Source organism: Pristiophorus japonicus, chromosome 7, assembly GCF_044704955.1.
Source record: "Pristiophorus japonicus isolate sPriJap1 chromosome 7, sPriJap1.hap1, whole genome shotgun sequence".
In the NCBI taxonomy this organism is placed as follows: Eukaryota; Metazoa; Chordata; class Chondrichthyes; family Pristiophoridae; genus Pristiophorus; species Pristiophorus japonicus.
The window spans coordinates 9,229,438-9,247,679 of record NC_091983.1 but is presented as its reverse complement, the minus strand read 5'-3'; the positions used below and the strand labels follow the sequence as shown (position 1 = coordinate 9,247,679).

The following is an 18,242-nucleotide window of genomic DNA, read 5'->3' as shown; positions in this document are numbered from 1 at the left end:
TGACTATTTACTTTGCGTCAGTATTTACCAGGGAGATTAACGGGATGGATATGACAGTTCAAGAAGAGATCAACACAATTAGAAGTAGAAATGTCACTCGTTCCAGTTTGCCGAGGGAAGTAAGCGTGGAAATAGCGGAGGCTTTGGCTACAATCTTTTAGTCCTCTTTGTATATGAGAGTGGGGTCAGAGGACTGGAGGGTTTCAAATGTTACACCCCGGTTCAAAAAAAGGGGGAGGAATAAACCAGGTAACTACTGATCAGTCAGCCTAATGTCAATGATGGAGAAACTTTTAGAAACCATAATCCGAGACAAAATTAATTATCATATGGAAGAACATGGGTTAATGAATGACGGTCCAAATGGATTTGTTAAAGGAAAGATCGTGTCTGACTAACTTAGAATTGATGTTATTTGATGAAGTTGGAGAGGGCTGATGAGGGTAGTGTGGTTGATGTGTAAATGGACTTTCAAAAGGCTTTAAATAAAGTGCCACATAATAGAATTGTTAGCAAAATTAAAGTGAATGAGATTAATGGGGCAGTGGCAGCATGGATACGAAATTGGCTGCGAGAAAGTAATGGTGAACGGTTGGAGGGAAGTATTCAGTGGTGTCCCCCAGGGGTCGGTATTGGGACCATAAGAAATAGGAGCAGGAGTAGGCCATCTGGCCCCTCGAGCCTGCTCCGCCATTCAATAAGATCATGGCTCATCTGATCTTGGCCAAAACTCCACTTTCCTGCCTGTTCCCCATAACACTGGACTCCCCTATCGTTCAAGAATCTGTCTATCTCAGCCTTGAATATATTCAATGACCCAGCCTCCACAGCTCTCTGGGGAAAAGAATTCCAAAGATTCATAACCCTCGGAGAAGAAATTCCTCCTCATCTCCGTCTTAAATGGGTGACCCCTAATTCAAAACTATGCCCCCTGGTTCTAGATTCCCCAACGAAGGGAAACATCCTCTCAGCATCTACCCTCAGAATCTTATATGTTTCAATAAGATCACCTCTCATTCTTCTAAACGCTAATGAGTACAGGCCCAAACTGATCAACCCTTCCTCATAAGACAACCCCTTCATCCCAGGAATCAACCTAGTGAACCTTCTCTAAACTGCCTCCAATGCAAGTATATTCTTCCTTAAATAAGGAGACCAAAACTGTACACAGTACTCTAGGTGTTGTCTCACCAATGCCCTGCACAGTTGTAGCAGGACTTCTCTGCTTTTATACTCTTATCCGCCTTGCAATAAAGGCCAACATTCCACTGGCCTAATTACTTGCTGTACCTGCATGCTAATTTATTGTGTTTCATGTGCGAGGACACCAGATCTCTCTGTACTGCAGCATTCTGTAGTCTCCATTTAAATAATATTTTGCTTTGCTATTCTTCCTACCAAAGTAGATAACATCACATTTTCCTACATTATACTCCATTTGCCAAAGTTGTGCCCGCTCACTTAAGCTATCTATGGCCCCAATTTTGCCCAGCACTGGGCACCGTTGTTTTGGCGCCCAGCGATTTTTCTGGCGCTGAAGGTTAATGAAAAGATTCCTCAATGTTGGGGTGCCGGCCCCGACTACCAGTGGCAGAATGTTTGGTGCCACACATTCTGGCGCTGGTGTGCATTGAATAGCAGTTTACGCGCCATTTCGGGTCAAAAGGCCAATAAGGCCAATAACGATTTTTACAAAAATCCACGCACAGACACAGACACTGTAGAAAAAAGCCTTGCCTACATTTAAAGAAATCAGCACTGGCCCGCTCCTATCCCTGGCCAAAGGGTCTCCCTGGCTATTTTCAATCAACTTTATGCAGCTTAGAAATACATCAGCTAAAAGAAAACTCACCATTAATGCTCTTCCTTCGTTGAGAGAACTGTAGGCAGGCAAATTAAACAGAAATATTCACCACTCGCCCTTTCCATCGAAGTTCCAAGTGGTCCAAAATCTTCAAAGTTAATCCTAAAGTCCAGGGGAGCCTTCCTAATTCACATCGGCAGCCAAAATCATATTAACAGGAGTCTTCTTTCCACAAACACCAAGAGCAGCCTTTTTCAAATCCTCCACGCAGCCGACTCGACCCGCTGCTATCCCAGGCCAAAGGTCCGCCACACAAGACAATGATTTTTTTTCAGCGAATGCGCAGTGCATTTTAGGTGCACACTCTTAGCACTGCTCCGCGAGATGGACTCGGGTAGCGCCTGTGTAACAGTCAGGTTTCCTTTACCGGAAACTAGGGTTTTTTTCCCCGTCGCTGATGGTCCTCAAAGAAATGTGTGTACAGCTAAGTGTACGCCATTATTTATGCTTGGGGAAAATTGGGGCCTGGATCCCTTTGCAGACACTTTGTGTCCTCCTCACAACTTGCTTTCCCACCTATCTTTGCATCGTCAGCAAATTTGGCTACAATACACTTGGTCCCTCATCCAAGTAATTAATATAGATTGTAAATAGTTGAGGTCCCAGCACTGATCCCTGTGGCAACCCACTACAGTTTGCCAACCTGAAAAAGGCCCATTTATCCCAACTCTCTGTTTTCTGTTAGCGACGCCAATTCTCTATCCATGTTAATATATTACCTCCAACCCTGTGAGCTCTTATCTTGTGTAAATCAAATAGACCACTGCTCTATCTATTAATGACCTGGGCTTGGGTATAGAGGACACAATTTCAAAGTTTGCAGATGACATAAAACTCAAATGTAGTGAACAATAAGGATGATAGTAACCAAGAGTAGATGAGAAATATGTTACTCAGCGAGTTGTGATCTGGATCGCATTGCCTGAAATGGTGGTGGAAGCAGATTCAATCGTAACTTTGCAAATAGAATTAATTCTCTACTTAAAAAAGAGAAAATTTACAGGGTAATGAGGAAAGAGCAGGGAAGTGTATCAAACTGGTAGCTCTTTCAGAGAGCCGGCACAGTTTTGATGTGCTGTATGATTCTATATCAAGGCATTTAAAGATAGAAAGGGTGTTGGGGGGGTGGGGGGATAATTGATAAACTCGTTCAACGTAGAGGATAAAACCCTTTGGAGTACATCTGAACATATTAAAAGAAGCTAGGGAAGAGATAGTGGAGGCACTATGACATATTTATAAAAATTCATTAGAAAACAGTATGTTATTCCTATATTTAAAAAGGGAGATAGATCAAGTCCAGGGAACTATAGCTTGATGTTGGTGGTAGGAAAAATAATGGAATCTTTATTCAAAAATAGAATCTTACAGCACAGGAGGTCATTCGGACCAGCGTGCCTGTGTCGGCTCTTTGCAAGAGCTTCCAATTTGGTTCCGGACTCCAGATTTTTCCTCATAACCCTGCAAATTAATCCTCTTCAAGTATATGTCCAATTGCCTTTTGAAACTTCCTTGAGAATCTGATTCCATCACCCTTTCAGGTAGCATGTTCCAGATCTCAACAACCATCTGTGTGAACAGATTGCTCCTAATTTTCGCCGCTCCTTCTTCTGCCAATTATTTTAAATCTATGACCTCTTGCCAGAGGAAACAGTTTCTCCCTACTTGCTCTCTCAAAACTCTTCATAATTTTGAATACCTCTGTTAGGCCTCCCCTTAAACATCGCTGCCTGAAAGAGAACAATCCCAGCTTTTTCAATCTCTCCCCATCCCTATTTTCTATGTTTCTATGTCTATGTTTCTATTATCCTGGTAAACCTCCTCTGCACCCTCTCCAGGGCCTTGACATACTTCCTGAAGTGTGATGCCCAGAATTGTCATCATCATAGGCAGTCCCTCGGAAATGAGTCCTTAGGTGGCTGAACAGTCCAATATGAGAACTACAGTCCCTGTCACAGGTGGGACAGATAGTCGTTGAGGGAAAGGGGTGGGTGGGACAGGTTTGCCGCACGCTCTTTCCGCTGCCTGCGCTTGGTTTCTGCATGCTCTCGGCGACAAGACTCGAGGTGCTCAGCCCCCTCTTGGATGCACTTCCTCCACTTAGGGCGGTCTTTGGCCAGGGACTCCCAGGTGTCGGTGGGGATGTTGCACTTTTTCAGGGATGCTTTCAGGGTGTCCCTGTAACATTTCCTCTGCCCACCTTTGGCTCGTTTGCTGAAAAGGAGTTCCGAGTGGAGCGCTTGCTTTGGGAGTCTTGTGTCTGGCATGCGAACGACGTAGCCTGCCCAGCGGAGCTGATCGAGTGTGGTCAGTGCTTCAATGCTGGGGATGTTGGCCTGGTCGAGGACGCTAATGTTGGTGTGTCTGTCCTCCCAAGGGATTTGTCGGATCTTGCGGAGGCATCGTTGGTGGTATTTCTCCAGCGACTTGAGGTGTCTATTGTACATGGTCCATGTCTCTGAGCCATACAGGGGGGCGGGTATTACTACAGCCCTGTAGACCATGAGCAGTTTTGAGGGTCTCGTCTTCAAACACTCTTTTCCTCAAACGGCCATAGGCTGCACTGGATGCGGTGTTGAATTTCGTCGTTAATGTCTGCTCTTGTTAATAAGAGGCTCCCGAGGTATGGGAAGTGGTCCATGTTGTCCAGGGTCGCGCCGTGGATCTTGATGACTGGGGGGCAGTGCTGTGCGGCGAGGACAGGCTGGTGGAGGACCTTTGACTTACGGATGTTTAGTGTAATGCCCATGCTTTCGTGTGCCTCAGTAAATACGTTGACTATGTCCAGAATTGTACAGATGCAATAGAAAAACATCTAGAAACCGGAATGGCCCATTTATTGCGGTGGTAATGACTACTACTACTATCACTTTTATTTATGTAGACCTTAAACGTAGTAAAACGTCCCAAGGCAGTGTTACAAGACAAAACAGATAAATTTGACACTGAACCACATAAGAAATTAGCGCAGGTGACCAAAAGCTTGGTTAAAGAGGTAGGTTTTAAGGAGTGTCTTAAAGGAGGACAGAGAGGTAGAGAGGTTTAGGGAGGGAGTTCCAGAGCTCAGGGCCCAAGTAGCTGAAGGCACAGCCACCGATGGTTGAGAGGTTTTAATCGCAGATGCTTAAGAGGACAGAATTTGAGGGGCGCAGACATCTCGTGTGGTTGTGAGGCTGATTTAGATTACAGAGATAGGGAGGGGCAAGGCCATGGAGTGATTTGTAAACAAGGATGAGAAATTTGCAATCAAAACTGTCAGCCCCCTCTGAAACTGGCAGCAAATTTAGGGTTTAGTGCATGCTCAGATAAACACGGAAATCCTGATGTTGCGGTCAGTCATTCCCTGCTCCACCACAGGTTACGCTGTGGAACTCCCCAGAGCCGGCAATCAATTGAAATCACATAAAAGAATGTCGGAATATCGCTGTTAAACCTCCCTGAAAAAGTTAAGCCTTATTGAAAGAGGTGTACCTGGGTTTTTTTTAAACAGCATATTGACTAATGAACAACTGTTCTGGCCCTGAAAAATTATTTCATATTTGTGGACTGTCAAATTTTTCCATTAATTAAGAATATCACGGGTTTTTAAAATAATATATTTCTTAAAGTTTATTTGATATTTCGGGGTCGAAATTGCCTCTTTCAAAGAAGTGGCCACAGGTTGGTAAGGACTCTCAGCCTAATCGGCGTGGAGTCACCGACATTTTATGAATTGCCTTCCATGTTCTTGCCTATGGTGATGGTCACCGCGCCACCCGTGTCGGCAACTCGTCTGACACACGCTGACCCCCTTCCGACCGGTCTCGACCCCCTTTCTGCCCCGCGTGGTAAATTGTCCTGCGGGAGTGGATCAGCCGGCTCCCAGTGCCCCCGACAGCATTCCCGTGTGTGCTGGGTGGTGCGTCTGCCCTTAAAGGGGAGGGCACTCTGCCTCGGCCACCATTTTATTTTATTTGTCGGCTGATTCCCAGGACGGCCCAACAATGGTGGCCATGAGTTTGGCGGGCCGCCAACAGGCAGCCCAGCATCCCCTCTTGAGTACCAGGACGCTGGCCTGGCCGAATCCCTCCCTAGTGGCCCAGTGGCTGTAGAGTTTGCAGCAGCCCTACCCTTTAACTGAAGGGGAGGGACGTTGTGACACATCTGCGTCGCGATGATGTCATCAGCATGCCACTGACGACTCAGGACTGCATCCGACCCGACCCAACGGCATTTCCGCCCCATAACTGCCGCACACTGCCCAACACAAAAAAAAATTAAAGAGCTGAATATTGCTCTACTCTCTGCCATGGATCGGGGTGGAGAAAATGTTTTTAAAATGGTAAGTGCGGAGGGCAATTGGGGCTGAGGGCAATTTCGGCCTCTTCAGCTTCTACCTTAATCCTAGTGTATGTCACAATTTTTATTTCGCTCTCTGTAAAATTTATAAAAAGTAACTTACAATCAGTGCACTTTACTTCCTGGTTTGCTTTCTGTGAGAATTATTTAACGTGATTGGCTGCTTAACCAGCTTGATAACATCGCTGTTGCTGAATGGTGGAGATTCGCATGATTTGGTGCCAGATTCAAACGAAGGTCGGAAAAGTTGAAATGAATGCCAGAGATTGTTAGATTTTTGTGAGCTGTCGCTTCGCAAATTCCGGGCCAATAAAGAATAGTCACACGAATTTCAAAAGGGAAAGTCATCCTTGACCAACTTTATTGAATTCCTTGAAGTAACAGAAAGAGTAGACAAGGGGATTGTAGTAGATGTAATAAATTTGGATTTTCAAAAGGTGTTTGGACACTGGAATACTGTTTACGAAAGGATATACTTGCTTTGGAGGCAGTTCAGAGAAGGTTCACTAGGTTGATTCCGGGGATGAGGGGGTTGACTTATGAGGAAAGGTTGAGTAGGTTGGGCCTGTACTCATTGGAATTCAGAAGAATGAGAGGTGATCTTATCAAAACGTATAAGATTATGAGGGGGCTTGACAAGGTGGATGCAGAGAGGATGTTTCCACTGATGAGGGAGACTAGAACTAGAGGGCATGATCTTAGAATAAGGGGCCACCCATTTAAAACAGAGATGAGGAGGAATTTCTTCTCTCTCAGGGTTGTGAATCTGTGGAATCCGCTGCCTCAGAGAGCTGTGGAAGCTGGGACATTGAATAAATTTAAGTCAGAAATAGACAGTTTCTTAACCAATAATGGGGATAAGGGGTTTTGGGGAGTGGGGAGGGAAGTGGAGCTGAGTCCATGATCAGATCAGCCATGATCTTATTGAATGGCGGAACAGGCTTGAGGGGCCATATGGCCGACTCCTGTTCCTATTTCTTATGTTCTTATAAGGTACCTTATAGCAGACTCGTGAGTAAAGTCAGAACATGTGGAGTCAGGGGCCAAGTAGCAGCATGAATAGCAAGCTGGCTCCGAAACAGAAAATAGACCTGATAAAGATCTTTAAAATTATGAAGAGGTTTGATAGGGTAGATGTAGAGAAGATGTTCCCACTTGAGGGGAGTGCAAAACTATGGGTTACAGAAATAAGATGGTCACTAATAAATCCAATCAAAAATTCAGGAGAAACATCTTTCCCTAGAGAGTGGTTAGAATGTGGAACTTGTTACCACATGGAGTCGTTGACTTTAAGGGGAAGCTAAATAAGCACATGAGGGAGAAAGGAATAGGATTTGCAGTAGGGTGGCAGGGAGCTCGTATGGAGCACAAACCAGTTTGTCTGAATGACCTGCTTCTGTGCTGTAAATTCTATGGGAGAGAAATTGGGTGAATTTGCGTCTCCCATTGGCGCTAATGGGGCACAAATACCTACCTTTGCGACCAGGCGCGGCGCTGACATTGACTCCCGCCACATTAGGCGGGGGTTTAGTGGCGGCACCATGGCGTTGCACCCCGATCTCCTGCACCCGGAGTTCACGACATCATCACCGCGTGCATCGCCCCGTTCGTTGCCCGGACCCGAAATTGACTTTTTCCCCCTGCAGCAGCGCCGGGCGAAAACACTGGCAGTTGCCTGAGGCGTGGCTCAGGTGGCTGGCCGCTACCGGGGAGATGATTAAAGTCAAGGTGGCCAAGGTAAGTAAAAAAAAAACTTATCTTTGCTGTTGTCGTTTTCTTCGCGGCTCCCTTGGTGGTCCAGGTAGGTCCGTTTTAAATGGCAGATCCTGCAGCGACGGCCCTTCCCTTTAAGGGAAGGAAGGGCCCTTTGAATGCGGCAGCACTGCACGGCCAAGTGTGCAGCACTGCTGAGATTTCCGCCCTGCCCGCATCCTTTAGCGCTCCACGAAGTAAGTGAAGCACTTGATTTAGCAGTCCACTTCCTTTATGGAGCGCTAAAGCCAATGTTTTGAAAGCTGAGAAGTATTAGTGCCTGCCGCTAAGTTTCCCAGCATTCAAAAGTTACTGCCCCCAAACAGGGCGATAATGAATTTCGCCCCCTATGTAATTTTATGTAATCGGGAGGTAGTTTACTGAAATGGTTGGGAGTGTTATCCTGCTTTTAGTTGAAAAACGTTTCCACAACCTTTAGGCTGGCCACATAGTTGTCTAGTTAGATAAAAACACTTCCCCATTGGTTTAGTTGGTATTCTGACTGCCCAGTGTGTGACTGAGTCAGCCCAGGAAGGTCCCAGGTCTGTGTTAGCCAATTCTAATCTGAGTGGCACTGCAGCAAGCCTCAGTGCTCCTGGCCTATTAGAAAATAGGGATTCTACTCCTGATCAGAATGCAAGGAACCTTACTGGAAAGTGCACGAGGACTTTTCAGATGAGGAAAGGAATGGTCTCAGCTGTGACATGCACTACGTACAAATAGGTTGTGGGCACTCACCATCTCAGGTCACACAAAAGATGACACAAACTCAAACCCGAGGAACAGCACCTCATCTTTCTATTAGGATTTTACAGGTCGAGTTTTATTACTTCAGATCTCAACCACTGCTCCCATTTTCTCAGACAGCGTGTGCTAGTAATGGAGGATGGCTGAACCAGAGCCACTGGAAGTGGAGGGGTGTGGTGGGGATCCCCTCTCGGTACATGCCCGCTGGGGTGGTCCGCACCCCTGGGGTCCACCTGTCTTTCTCTGCCACATTCCTGGGCCACCGGAGCTTTCTCCACTTTGCCAAATTTCCTGTACTTCCCTCCCCCTCTCTGGACCCATCCTTTGTTTCTTGACTTGTCCTATTACCACATCCTTTTGCCTTGCACCCTCATTCTCTTTTTCATTGAATCACTCCTGCGCTCCACCCTGTCACAGACCTTCGCGTGGTACTTTCCTCGCCTTTCCTCACTTTTGCCTGTCTCTGTACTTGCTTAAAATCTGTTCATCTCTCAACATCTTCTAGTTCTGATGAAAGGCCATTAATCTGAAACATTAACTCTGTATCTCTTCACATACGTGTTTTCCAGCATTTTCTGTTTTGCACTAATATTTTGTGGCCTTCTACTCTATTATTGCACTTTTGTCATGCCACTTAGAATTGTCAATAAATGAGAAGTGTAAGTAAAAATCTCCATAAAACGACAGCAGCAATTACCACGGAAAAGGACTCGTGCATCTTAGTGAATGTTGCAGCATATTATGTGTTTGGATAGATGGAGAGCTGATTAAAATGTGAGGCACCCTCAAGTGGCTTAATGCACTCTCAGTATGAAACACATTGGAATAATTTTTGCAATTATTATTCAATCAATAGAAATAGACAATATAAGTTTCTACTTTTCACTAAAACTAACGAATGGCAGAAAATCAAAGAATTAACAGTCGCTTCTTTTGTAATATAAATTTCATATATCTCACAAATTTAAATGGATTTACATTGACAAGGGAGAATTGGATGCCTGCAGGATTTAATGAATCACAACTTTGTCTTCTAAAATTAGCAATTTGCTTCTCTTCTTTCCTGAAGTTGATGACACTTGTTGGGATACAGTGCTCCTGGTACAGACAGGTCAATGTATGAGCCTAGATAGTTTCTCCAGTCGGCTTTTCAACTGTGAAAGGTTATCAATATCAGGCCTGCCCCAGCCCTCTTCCAACATCCACACAAATGCACTTTCCAGCACAGGTCATTAGATAGTTTATCAGGAGTGGGAACCCTGACTGAGTTTTCCCTTCTCTAGTGCATGCGTGCTGAATCCAATTGTAGCAGCCCAAATGGGATCAGCTCCCTCAGCTTAGACCAAGAATTAAATCAGAGGCCTTTCAGTCCCTATGGTTTAGGACAACGCAATCATCAGGAATTTCCTTAGGAGGTCTCCAAAGTTGCCATAACTTTAGTGGAAGATAAGCGGAAACCCTGTTTATGTCCAGCAAATGGGATTTCTGCCGAACCACCGGAAATAGAGTGACCATAGAATCATAGGAACCAAAGAAATTTACAGCACGGAAGGAGGCCATTTCGGCCCATCGTGTCCACGCCGGCCAACAAAGAGCTATCCAACTTAATCCAACTTTCCAGCTCTTGGTCTGTAGCCCTGTAGGTTACGGCACTTCAAGTGCATATCCAAGTACTTTTTAAATGTGGTGAGGGTTTCTGCCTCTACCACCCTTTCAGCCAGTGAGTTCCAGACTCCCACCACCCTCTGGATGAAAACATTTCCCCTCAAATCCCCAACCAATTACTTTAAATCTATGCCCCCTGGTTATTGATCCCTCTGCTAAGGTAAATAGGTCCTTCCTATCCATTATATCTAGGCCCCACATAATTTTATACACCTCAATAAGGTTTCCTCTCAGCCTCCTCTGTTCCAAAGAAATCAACCCCAGCCTATCCAATCTTTCCTCACAGCCATCCTAACTCTCCAGTCCAGGCAACATCCTCGTAAATCTTGTGTATGTATATATATATATATATACCCAAACCAAAACACTACTGGTTTTCCCTTGAGAACTGTCAAAAGCCAGGCACAATAAAAAATGTATGGGAACACCATGTATTGTCATGGTTATCAATTGGGAGAACCCGAGGAAATTCATGGTGACAATGTTTTTGTTTTAAACAATGTGTTGTAGATATTAACTATGGTAAACTGCTTCTCATAACTCGGCCCCATATACCATCTTTCACACACTTTTCATTAGTTACATATTGCAAAATGAGCCAAAATTCAGGCAATTTTACCTCGGTAACAATCAAATGATGCAAAATGGTTGCTCTTGAATGCCTCATTGCTGAAACTAGCTTTATATTAGAGTGACGTTCTGTCACTGTCACTTTATGCTTATTGGTACTGCTTTGGCTGGTGAACGGAAAATGTCAGGGAATCTCCATGTACTTAACTTTTCCGTGTAAGGATATCTACAAAAGCTACCTAATCAGGCATTGCTCCGAGCGCTTGATCTGGGTTAGCGACAGAACTTTGGCCCCCAGCACCTCAGCCGAGCTCATCTAACAAGTGTCTTGAAACCCAATTCTATATTCAACCAACAAGTATCTCACTGCATCTTTAGTTTAAGCTTCACACTACAATGGATTCTTTAGTTTGTTTAATGGATTGAGATTTAATGGTTATTATTGCTCATGATGAAGTTGGGAGGGATGTAGGGAAGAGGAGAACCAGTTAAGGATCAAAGACCAGACTGCAAGATACCATTGAGGTTGAAAAGTTTTGAAATAGATTGAGAATCATTGCTTAGCTGATGTCGTGTTTGACTTTGAAAAACCTGCACATTGTAGGGGGAAGCAATGAGGCAAACAACTTCCACAATTATGAGTTCCCTGAGACAGGAGAATTCGAGACATTTAAGAATAAAAATAAAGAAGTATTTATATAGTGCCTTTGATGACCACAGGACGTCTCAAAGTGCTTTAAAGCGAATTAAGTACTTTTGGTGTGTAGTCACTGTTGTAATATAGTAAACGTGGCAGCCAACTTGCGCACAAGCAAGCTCCCACAAACAGTAATGTGATAATGACCAGATAATTTGATTTTTTTTGGTTATGTTGATTGAGGGATAAATATTGGCCAGGATACCAGGGATAGCTCTTCTTCAAAATAGTGCCATGGGATCTTTTAGGTCCACCCGAGAGCAGACAGGGCCTCAGTTTAATGTCTCATCCAAAAGACGGCATCTCCGACAGTGCAGCGCTCCCTCAGCACTGCACTGGAGTGTCAGCCTAGATTTTTTTGTGCTCAAGACTTGAACCCGCAACCTTTGAACTCAGAGGCGAGAGTGCTACCCACTGAGCCACAGCTGACACAAGAACTTATGGAATAGGCTGACTATTTAATCAATGGTGACTCATTTGAATCATTCAAAATGAATCAGAAAGATTCTTAATTGAATAGACAATTAAAGAAAATGGGCTTCATTCCAAGGCAGGAGAGAAATGAAAACAGTCTGGTGAGTCTGAATGAGAATTGAATGGTCTTTTGTTGTATCTTATTGGGCTGAAAATTGCGGTCTCGCTGGGTGCTTACGAAGTGCACACGCATCTGGCGAGGCCTCGCAAGAGACGGTTCTCGGGGCACAATGCGCATGCGGCAAGAACCGGCTTTTCCGATCTGTCCAAATTTCTACACATCCCCGGGAGAAGGACAGCCGCACGGCAGAGATTGGGCTATTTGCTCAACTCATGCCTAGCGAATGTCCTTCAAACTTTTATTAAATTTAATCATTCATTTTTATATTTAAAACCCTGTCCATTAAGATAAGTTTACTTTTAACCCTATTAAAACACATTCCAAAAAAATTCCCCAAAATATATTTTTTTCCAAACATAATATTTCAATTAATTTAAAATATGTGAGGTGCTTTTTTAATTTATTGTGCTGTGTTTCGGTGTTTTAGGGAGTTATTCTTATTGATAGTAATGGGAACTCGTATGAGAATACTAGAGTACATGGTGGTCCAGGCCCACGTGATTCCAGCAGATGCGTAGTATGTAAAAGACATCTTCCCATGCGCTGCGCAATGAATGAAGGCCTCTGACTGGAATCCTACGTACCTCTGGGACCAACAGGTAGTTTTTTAGATTTTTTTCGGGTCAGAGGTGTTCGCACGAAAGAAGCCTCCGACTCCAACTTGCGGCCCATTATGTTTGCCACTTGTGTTTACTATATGAATATCATTTAAAATAGCTTGAAAGTCCAAGGGGAGTTTTGTTTCCTCCAATTTATGTTGATAAAAGCCTGTGTTATGAATTTGGGTTTGCTATAGATACCTTCTTGAATTCAGTAATGTCAGTTCGATCTGTTATGTGGTCTGAGCATCTTACTTTTATGGGAATTGATTCACCCTGCCCCATATCTACTTGTATGATAGAATAACTTGGGGATACAGGGGCAGCGTTGAAAATCCAGAATTCCAGAATATGGAATGTTTTGGAATCCAGACCGATCAGTGGTAGGGTCATCCGGAATCTGTAAAATGTTCCGGAATCCGGACCCGCTGACCCTGCCGACCTCAGGGCCCTGGCGCTGCCCGACCTCGAGCCTCGCCTCACCCGCCCGCCGCTGCCCTTACCATGGTGCCTTCTTGCCAGCCCACACGAACACCTCCTCCACAGCGGGGCCCCGCCTGAACACCTCCTCCACGGTGGGCCCCACCCGACTAGCTCCTCCATGACGGGGACGGCCGGCCCGAACAGCTCCTCGGTGGGGACCCCGCCCCACATTCTCCTTCCTGTCGTTCCGAAATCCGGAAATACCTGAACCTGGGCTCAGGTGTTTCTGGATTTGAGACGTCAGAAAGACAATCAAAAGTCTGGAAAAGCACGGAATCCGGAACGGCCTCGGTCCTGGAAGCTCGATACTGCACCTGTACAACAATTACATGCCCCTAAGACCTGGACTGCTTACTTGTGTCTTTAGCATGTTTATTTCTTCAATCTCTCCAAAGGTGGACCGAGTGAACACTTGGTGAGATGACACTTGATCTGAGTCATTAAGCTGCTTTATTTCCCATCAGGTAAACATACAGAACAGTGATCAGATTCATTGATTTCAATCAATATAACTTGTCTTCACATAATAAGATAAAAATGATTAACATTCTGTGCTACACTACTTCAGTGGATTGTCTTAATTGACTTAAAACTAATCTTCTACCTCTTCTTTTATTCCATCCCTCTCAGAGCACTTTATTGCCTGTCTGCCTGCTCAGTAACCTATCTTTTTAAAAGAGTATATTTTCTCCATTTTTAAAATCTCTTAACATAAAGAGATTGAAGGGTTTTACAACACAATGAGTGTGAGGTGTCCTTTTTGAATACCTAGACAAGCTAACAAATTGCTTATCGTTTGGTACCTGTTTAATACAAGTTTAGATTGGCATATTAACCACCTTTCATCTTTGAGCCTTTTAAAAAAAGTTCAGACTACACTTCTGCTGAAAAGAAAACTCACATTAAGAATAGATATATTTTCAAATCATTTGGGTGGAAAATGGTGAAAGTGAGGGTATGCTTTGCTTCGATTGGGTGGTTCCAGATCAGTTGGTCTGAAGTCATGGCTCCACTGTTTTCAATGGAGCCACTATAAGGCACTTCTCCCTCATTGATGTGATAGGGTTGGTGAAATCAAGAGGAAATCCGACTTGGCAGATTCCTGTTGGAGGTAAAGTTTTGCTGTATTTTAAAAAAATCTTCATTTAATCAGTGTATACATTTTAAAGTGGAGGACTTGAATAACAAGCACATCCACTGAAGAGTAGAAAGGCCACAGAATTGCTGGTGTGGGACATTAATTATCACACTGGTAGATTAAGGGGCACTCATCTGAGTATGGAGTTGGAGCAGAGCTTTCCTTTGCATCTAATCTGGTGTTTGGTGTTGACACAGGGTGCCTGAAATAGAAAATGATCCTTTTCTCAATGCTAAAATTCTTTACCTAAACGGAATACAAAATTCACCAAAAAGCAGGTTATTACTCGCTTAGACTTTTTTTCACAACATACAACTGTACAAATTTCAAAATGTTTATCAGTACAGGTGAGCAAACCTGTACATCAACCAATATAAAATGTGCTATTGGTGTGTACGACTAGTTTCAGGAGGATCTGTCAAGCTGCATTAAATCTGAACTGAACATCTTGAAACTGTGAAATACATGTCCCTTACAAATTGAGACCACAGAGGGTAGTAAAACTATTTTACTTGGATAGGGATTGTGCAATCCAATATAAAGGCAAAATTACAATGTAAATTGTATTGAAACACATGAAATTTATAAATGTGGAAAACCATATTTAAAAGTAAGGCAAAAAAACAAGCCAATACATATAATTGTCTTTAACAACAGGATTTTTTGAAGGAAAATGCTCACAATATTAAAAGGGGCACTGTTGCTGCATTTGGGAGGTTTCATTTTGTTTTGGAAACAAGCCTGCCCTACAGGGTAGACCTGAAATCCTGACTAGTTTTCAGTCCTAGTGGGTGTTGTCACATTGCTGCTCTTGCAATGTGGTTTTCTAGATTAGTATGTGATTGAACTTAAAGAATTAGCTGGCAGATGGATCTCATGTTATGATGAGGTAATTACCCCACTGATCACTTAATTGTGCATCCCTTTGTTTAATGAACTGTAAAGTCATGTGAGATCCCTTAGAAGATGACAGTGCCCCTTTTAATGTCACATTAACCTCAGTTTGGCACATAACAAAGTTTCAGAGTTTAAAAAAAATTATTCTTTTCTAAGCAATTTATATTTTAATATGAAAATAGAGATACATTGGAATCTGTAAACCTTTTAAAACTTTTCAGGCACTTTATATTGTCTTTTAATTAATTTTTCTTTATCCTTCTTTTCTGAAAATGTATCACTGCATGTGCTTGTGAAGCTGACAGTTTCTATGCTTCCGACTCTCTATGTCAAAGCTGGAGTAATCATTGGCCTTCTTCTCAATGGACTTGGGTAGTGGTCTTGGGTCTGTAACTATGGTCTGTTGGTTAGGCAGACTTTTGGATTTCACAGGCTTAGCTTTGGGCCTTTGTTCCTCCTCCTGCTCCCCATTCATACAGCTGACACACAGAAGCTCTCGAATGAATGATGAACTAAAACACAAACAGGGGACAGGGGCAGAAGTAAAAGAAAATCAAAGTGATACCGACAGGAAAATTAATGTCAATTCAAGCAACACAAAAGGGTTAATGAAGGGAAAGAAATGTTTCATACATAAAGGTTAACAAAATGAATGAAAACCATGCTTTTATGCAAATAAGATTAATATAACCAAACCAATATAAACCTGGATCACTTGCAGACGAATGCTGGCAACTGAACATCATTTTGTAAGGCTTGATAGCCTTTATTTGATTTAATAGGCTGTACTCAAAGAAATCCAGACAACCCTGAACAAAATGATGTTTATAGTAGCAAATTGCGCTCAACCTTCCTGAAGAGCTGGGTTGAGATGAGTACAAAAAAGCTGTGTGTGGTTAGCATGCGGGATATTTTTTTGCCCATGCTGAAATGTGCAAAGCGATGAGCTGCAACCAGGTGGAAAAAGGACACAAAGATTACTTGTCTGAGGCATTCAGCTGAGATGGGAGGATGTTCTCTCATATCATATCATATGGGAGACCTGTGATCAACAACTTTGAGGTTGTTTAATGCCTCAATTGGGATCAATTACATTTCTTCTTTCATTAGTATTCCCTTACATGCAGTGAGTATATTGTTTCTGTTACCTGGGATATTGAAACATGTCATGTTGAATTGCTCCCTTCTGGTTTTGAAGTTGACAATTTTTTTTTTTTGAGTTGTTTGGAAATTTCTAAAATGCAAACAGGAAAGCAAACCTCTGGCTTTTGAATAAAAGTATTTCTTACATCCATTTTGTGTGCCATTAGTTACTAATGCCTGTAACTTTGTGTCCATAGTTAAGTATAGGAAGTTCCCAGACTATTCCCACGGAATTGGAGGTGTTTGCATGATTGACAGTTGCATGTAATTTAATTGAAATGACTGATCAACACATACCATGAGGCCGACTGTGACCCTGTCCCACTTGTTGGGATTGGGACATTTGCATGGATAAAGCGGGTGCCTGTGCCATGAACACCTGAACTAGGATACATGCCTCAAAAAACTATCCGTGGAGCTGAAAAGAAAAAATGCTTCCCATGTTTGAGCGGCTGGTTTCTGTACTGCAATTGGTCGTTCTGCGTGCTTTGCACTCAGCATTGCGAAGGTCGCAAATGTGCAAATTACATCAGCCGCCGCCCCCCTGCAAGTGGGCCAGAAATTTTGTCAAGTCAAAGAAGGGCTAGGGAACTGGCCAAATTGGGCCCTACCTTAATTTCCATCCCTACCCAGCCATATCACAAATTAGGTGGGAATTCAGCCCCTGCAAATTTTGAAGTTCTGAAATCTTCTCTCGTTTCTTTGCCAACAGAAGTTAGTTACAAACACTACAATGGTTATTAAAGTTTAAACAAAATCCATCAGCAATCAAGCAATCATCATAACTCAAGCCATGATCCGCACTCTGAACCCATCGCTATCTTACCTCACTGTCAAGATATACGTTTTTTGAGAAAAGTTTCATTTCATCAAATCAAATGGAGGCAGATTTTGTTAACAAGCACACTCATTTGAAATGATTTGGGTTAGTTTAAAGCACAAGCTTAGTTTTCTGAGTTGCTTTTTTTTTGCAACAGTGTTAGTAGCTGGTGCAATTTTCACTTGTTCTTCGCTACATCTGAACAAATGGCACCACAGAACACGACTACCCGAGGCTCTCACTGCTGTATAAACCTCCCTGGGTGGACTGCACAGCAGCAAAGCTGCAGGAAAATAACTGTAGGGGCACAAACTGTGCCGGACTCTGCAATGGCTGTGGGAGGAACGTAAAAACTAATAGATGTGTTTCACTGCTCTGTACGTGCAAGCTGGAGGGCTGAGACCACTGGCAGCCAGTGAAGATGACAGCTTCTGTCTCAGTGGTAATGTCTTTACTGTCATCAGGGAACACACTCTGCCTCTGGTAAAAAATCTATCTCTGTCCAACACAGTGCACCATCTAATCTTATCCTCATGTGTCTAAATCTTCATGATGAACTTTCTTTGTCAGTCACAAAGGATGAACTAAGAGGTCTACAGGCCGTAGGAATACCCACGCTCCTGTATAGCTCAGAGACGTGGACCATGTACAACAGACACCTCAAATCGCTGGAGAAATACCACCAGCGATGTCTTCGCAAGATCCTACAAATTCCCTGGGAGGACAGACGCACAAACATTAGCGTCCTCGACAGGCCAACATCCCCAGCATTGAAGCACTGAACACACTTGATCAGCTCCGCTGGGCAGGCCACATAGTTCGTATGCCAGACACGAGACTCCCAAAGCAAGCGCTCTACTCGGAACTCGTCTATGGCAACCGAGCCAAAGGCGGGCAGAGGAAATGTTACAAGGACATCCTCAAAGCCTCCCTG

The 18,242-nt window shown here is 43.5% G+C and overlaps 1 protein-coding gene across 31 annotated transcripts in view; it reads right to left on the bottom strand.

Moving 5' to 3' along the window:
• The window catches only part of rims1a (regulating synaptic membrane exocytosis 1a), a 908,397-nt gene that overhangs the window by 135,897 nt on the left and 754,258 nt on the right, over positions 1 to 18,242 (bottom strand). For 2 of the 31 annotated variants that reach the window (XM_070884766.1, XM_070884765.1), the window contains one exon: positions 13,763 to 15,857. The exons of the other annotated variants lie outside the window; for them this stretch is intronic. In XM_070884766.1, the coding sequence (XP_070740867.1) occupies positions 15,623 to 15,857 (235 nt within the window). In that variant the 3' untranslated portion in view covers positions 13,763 to 15,622. Of the gene's footprint in view, positions 1 to 13,762; positions 15,858 to 18,242 lie in introns of those variants that run through there. 31 annotated transcript variants of the gene reach the window in all.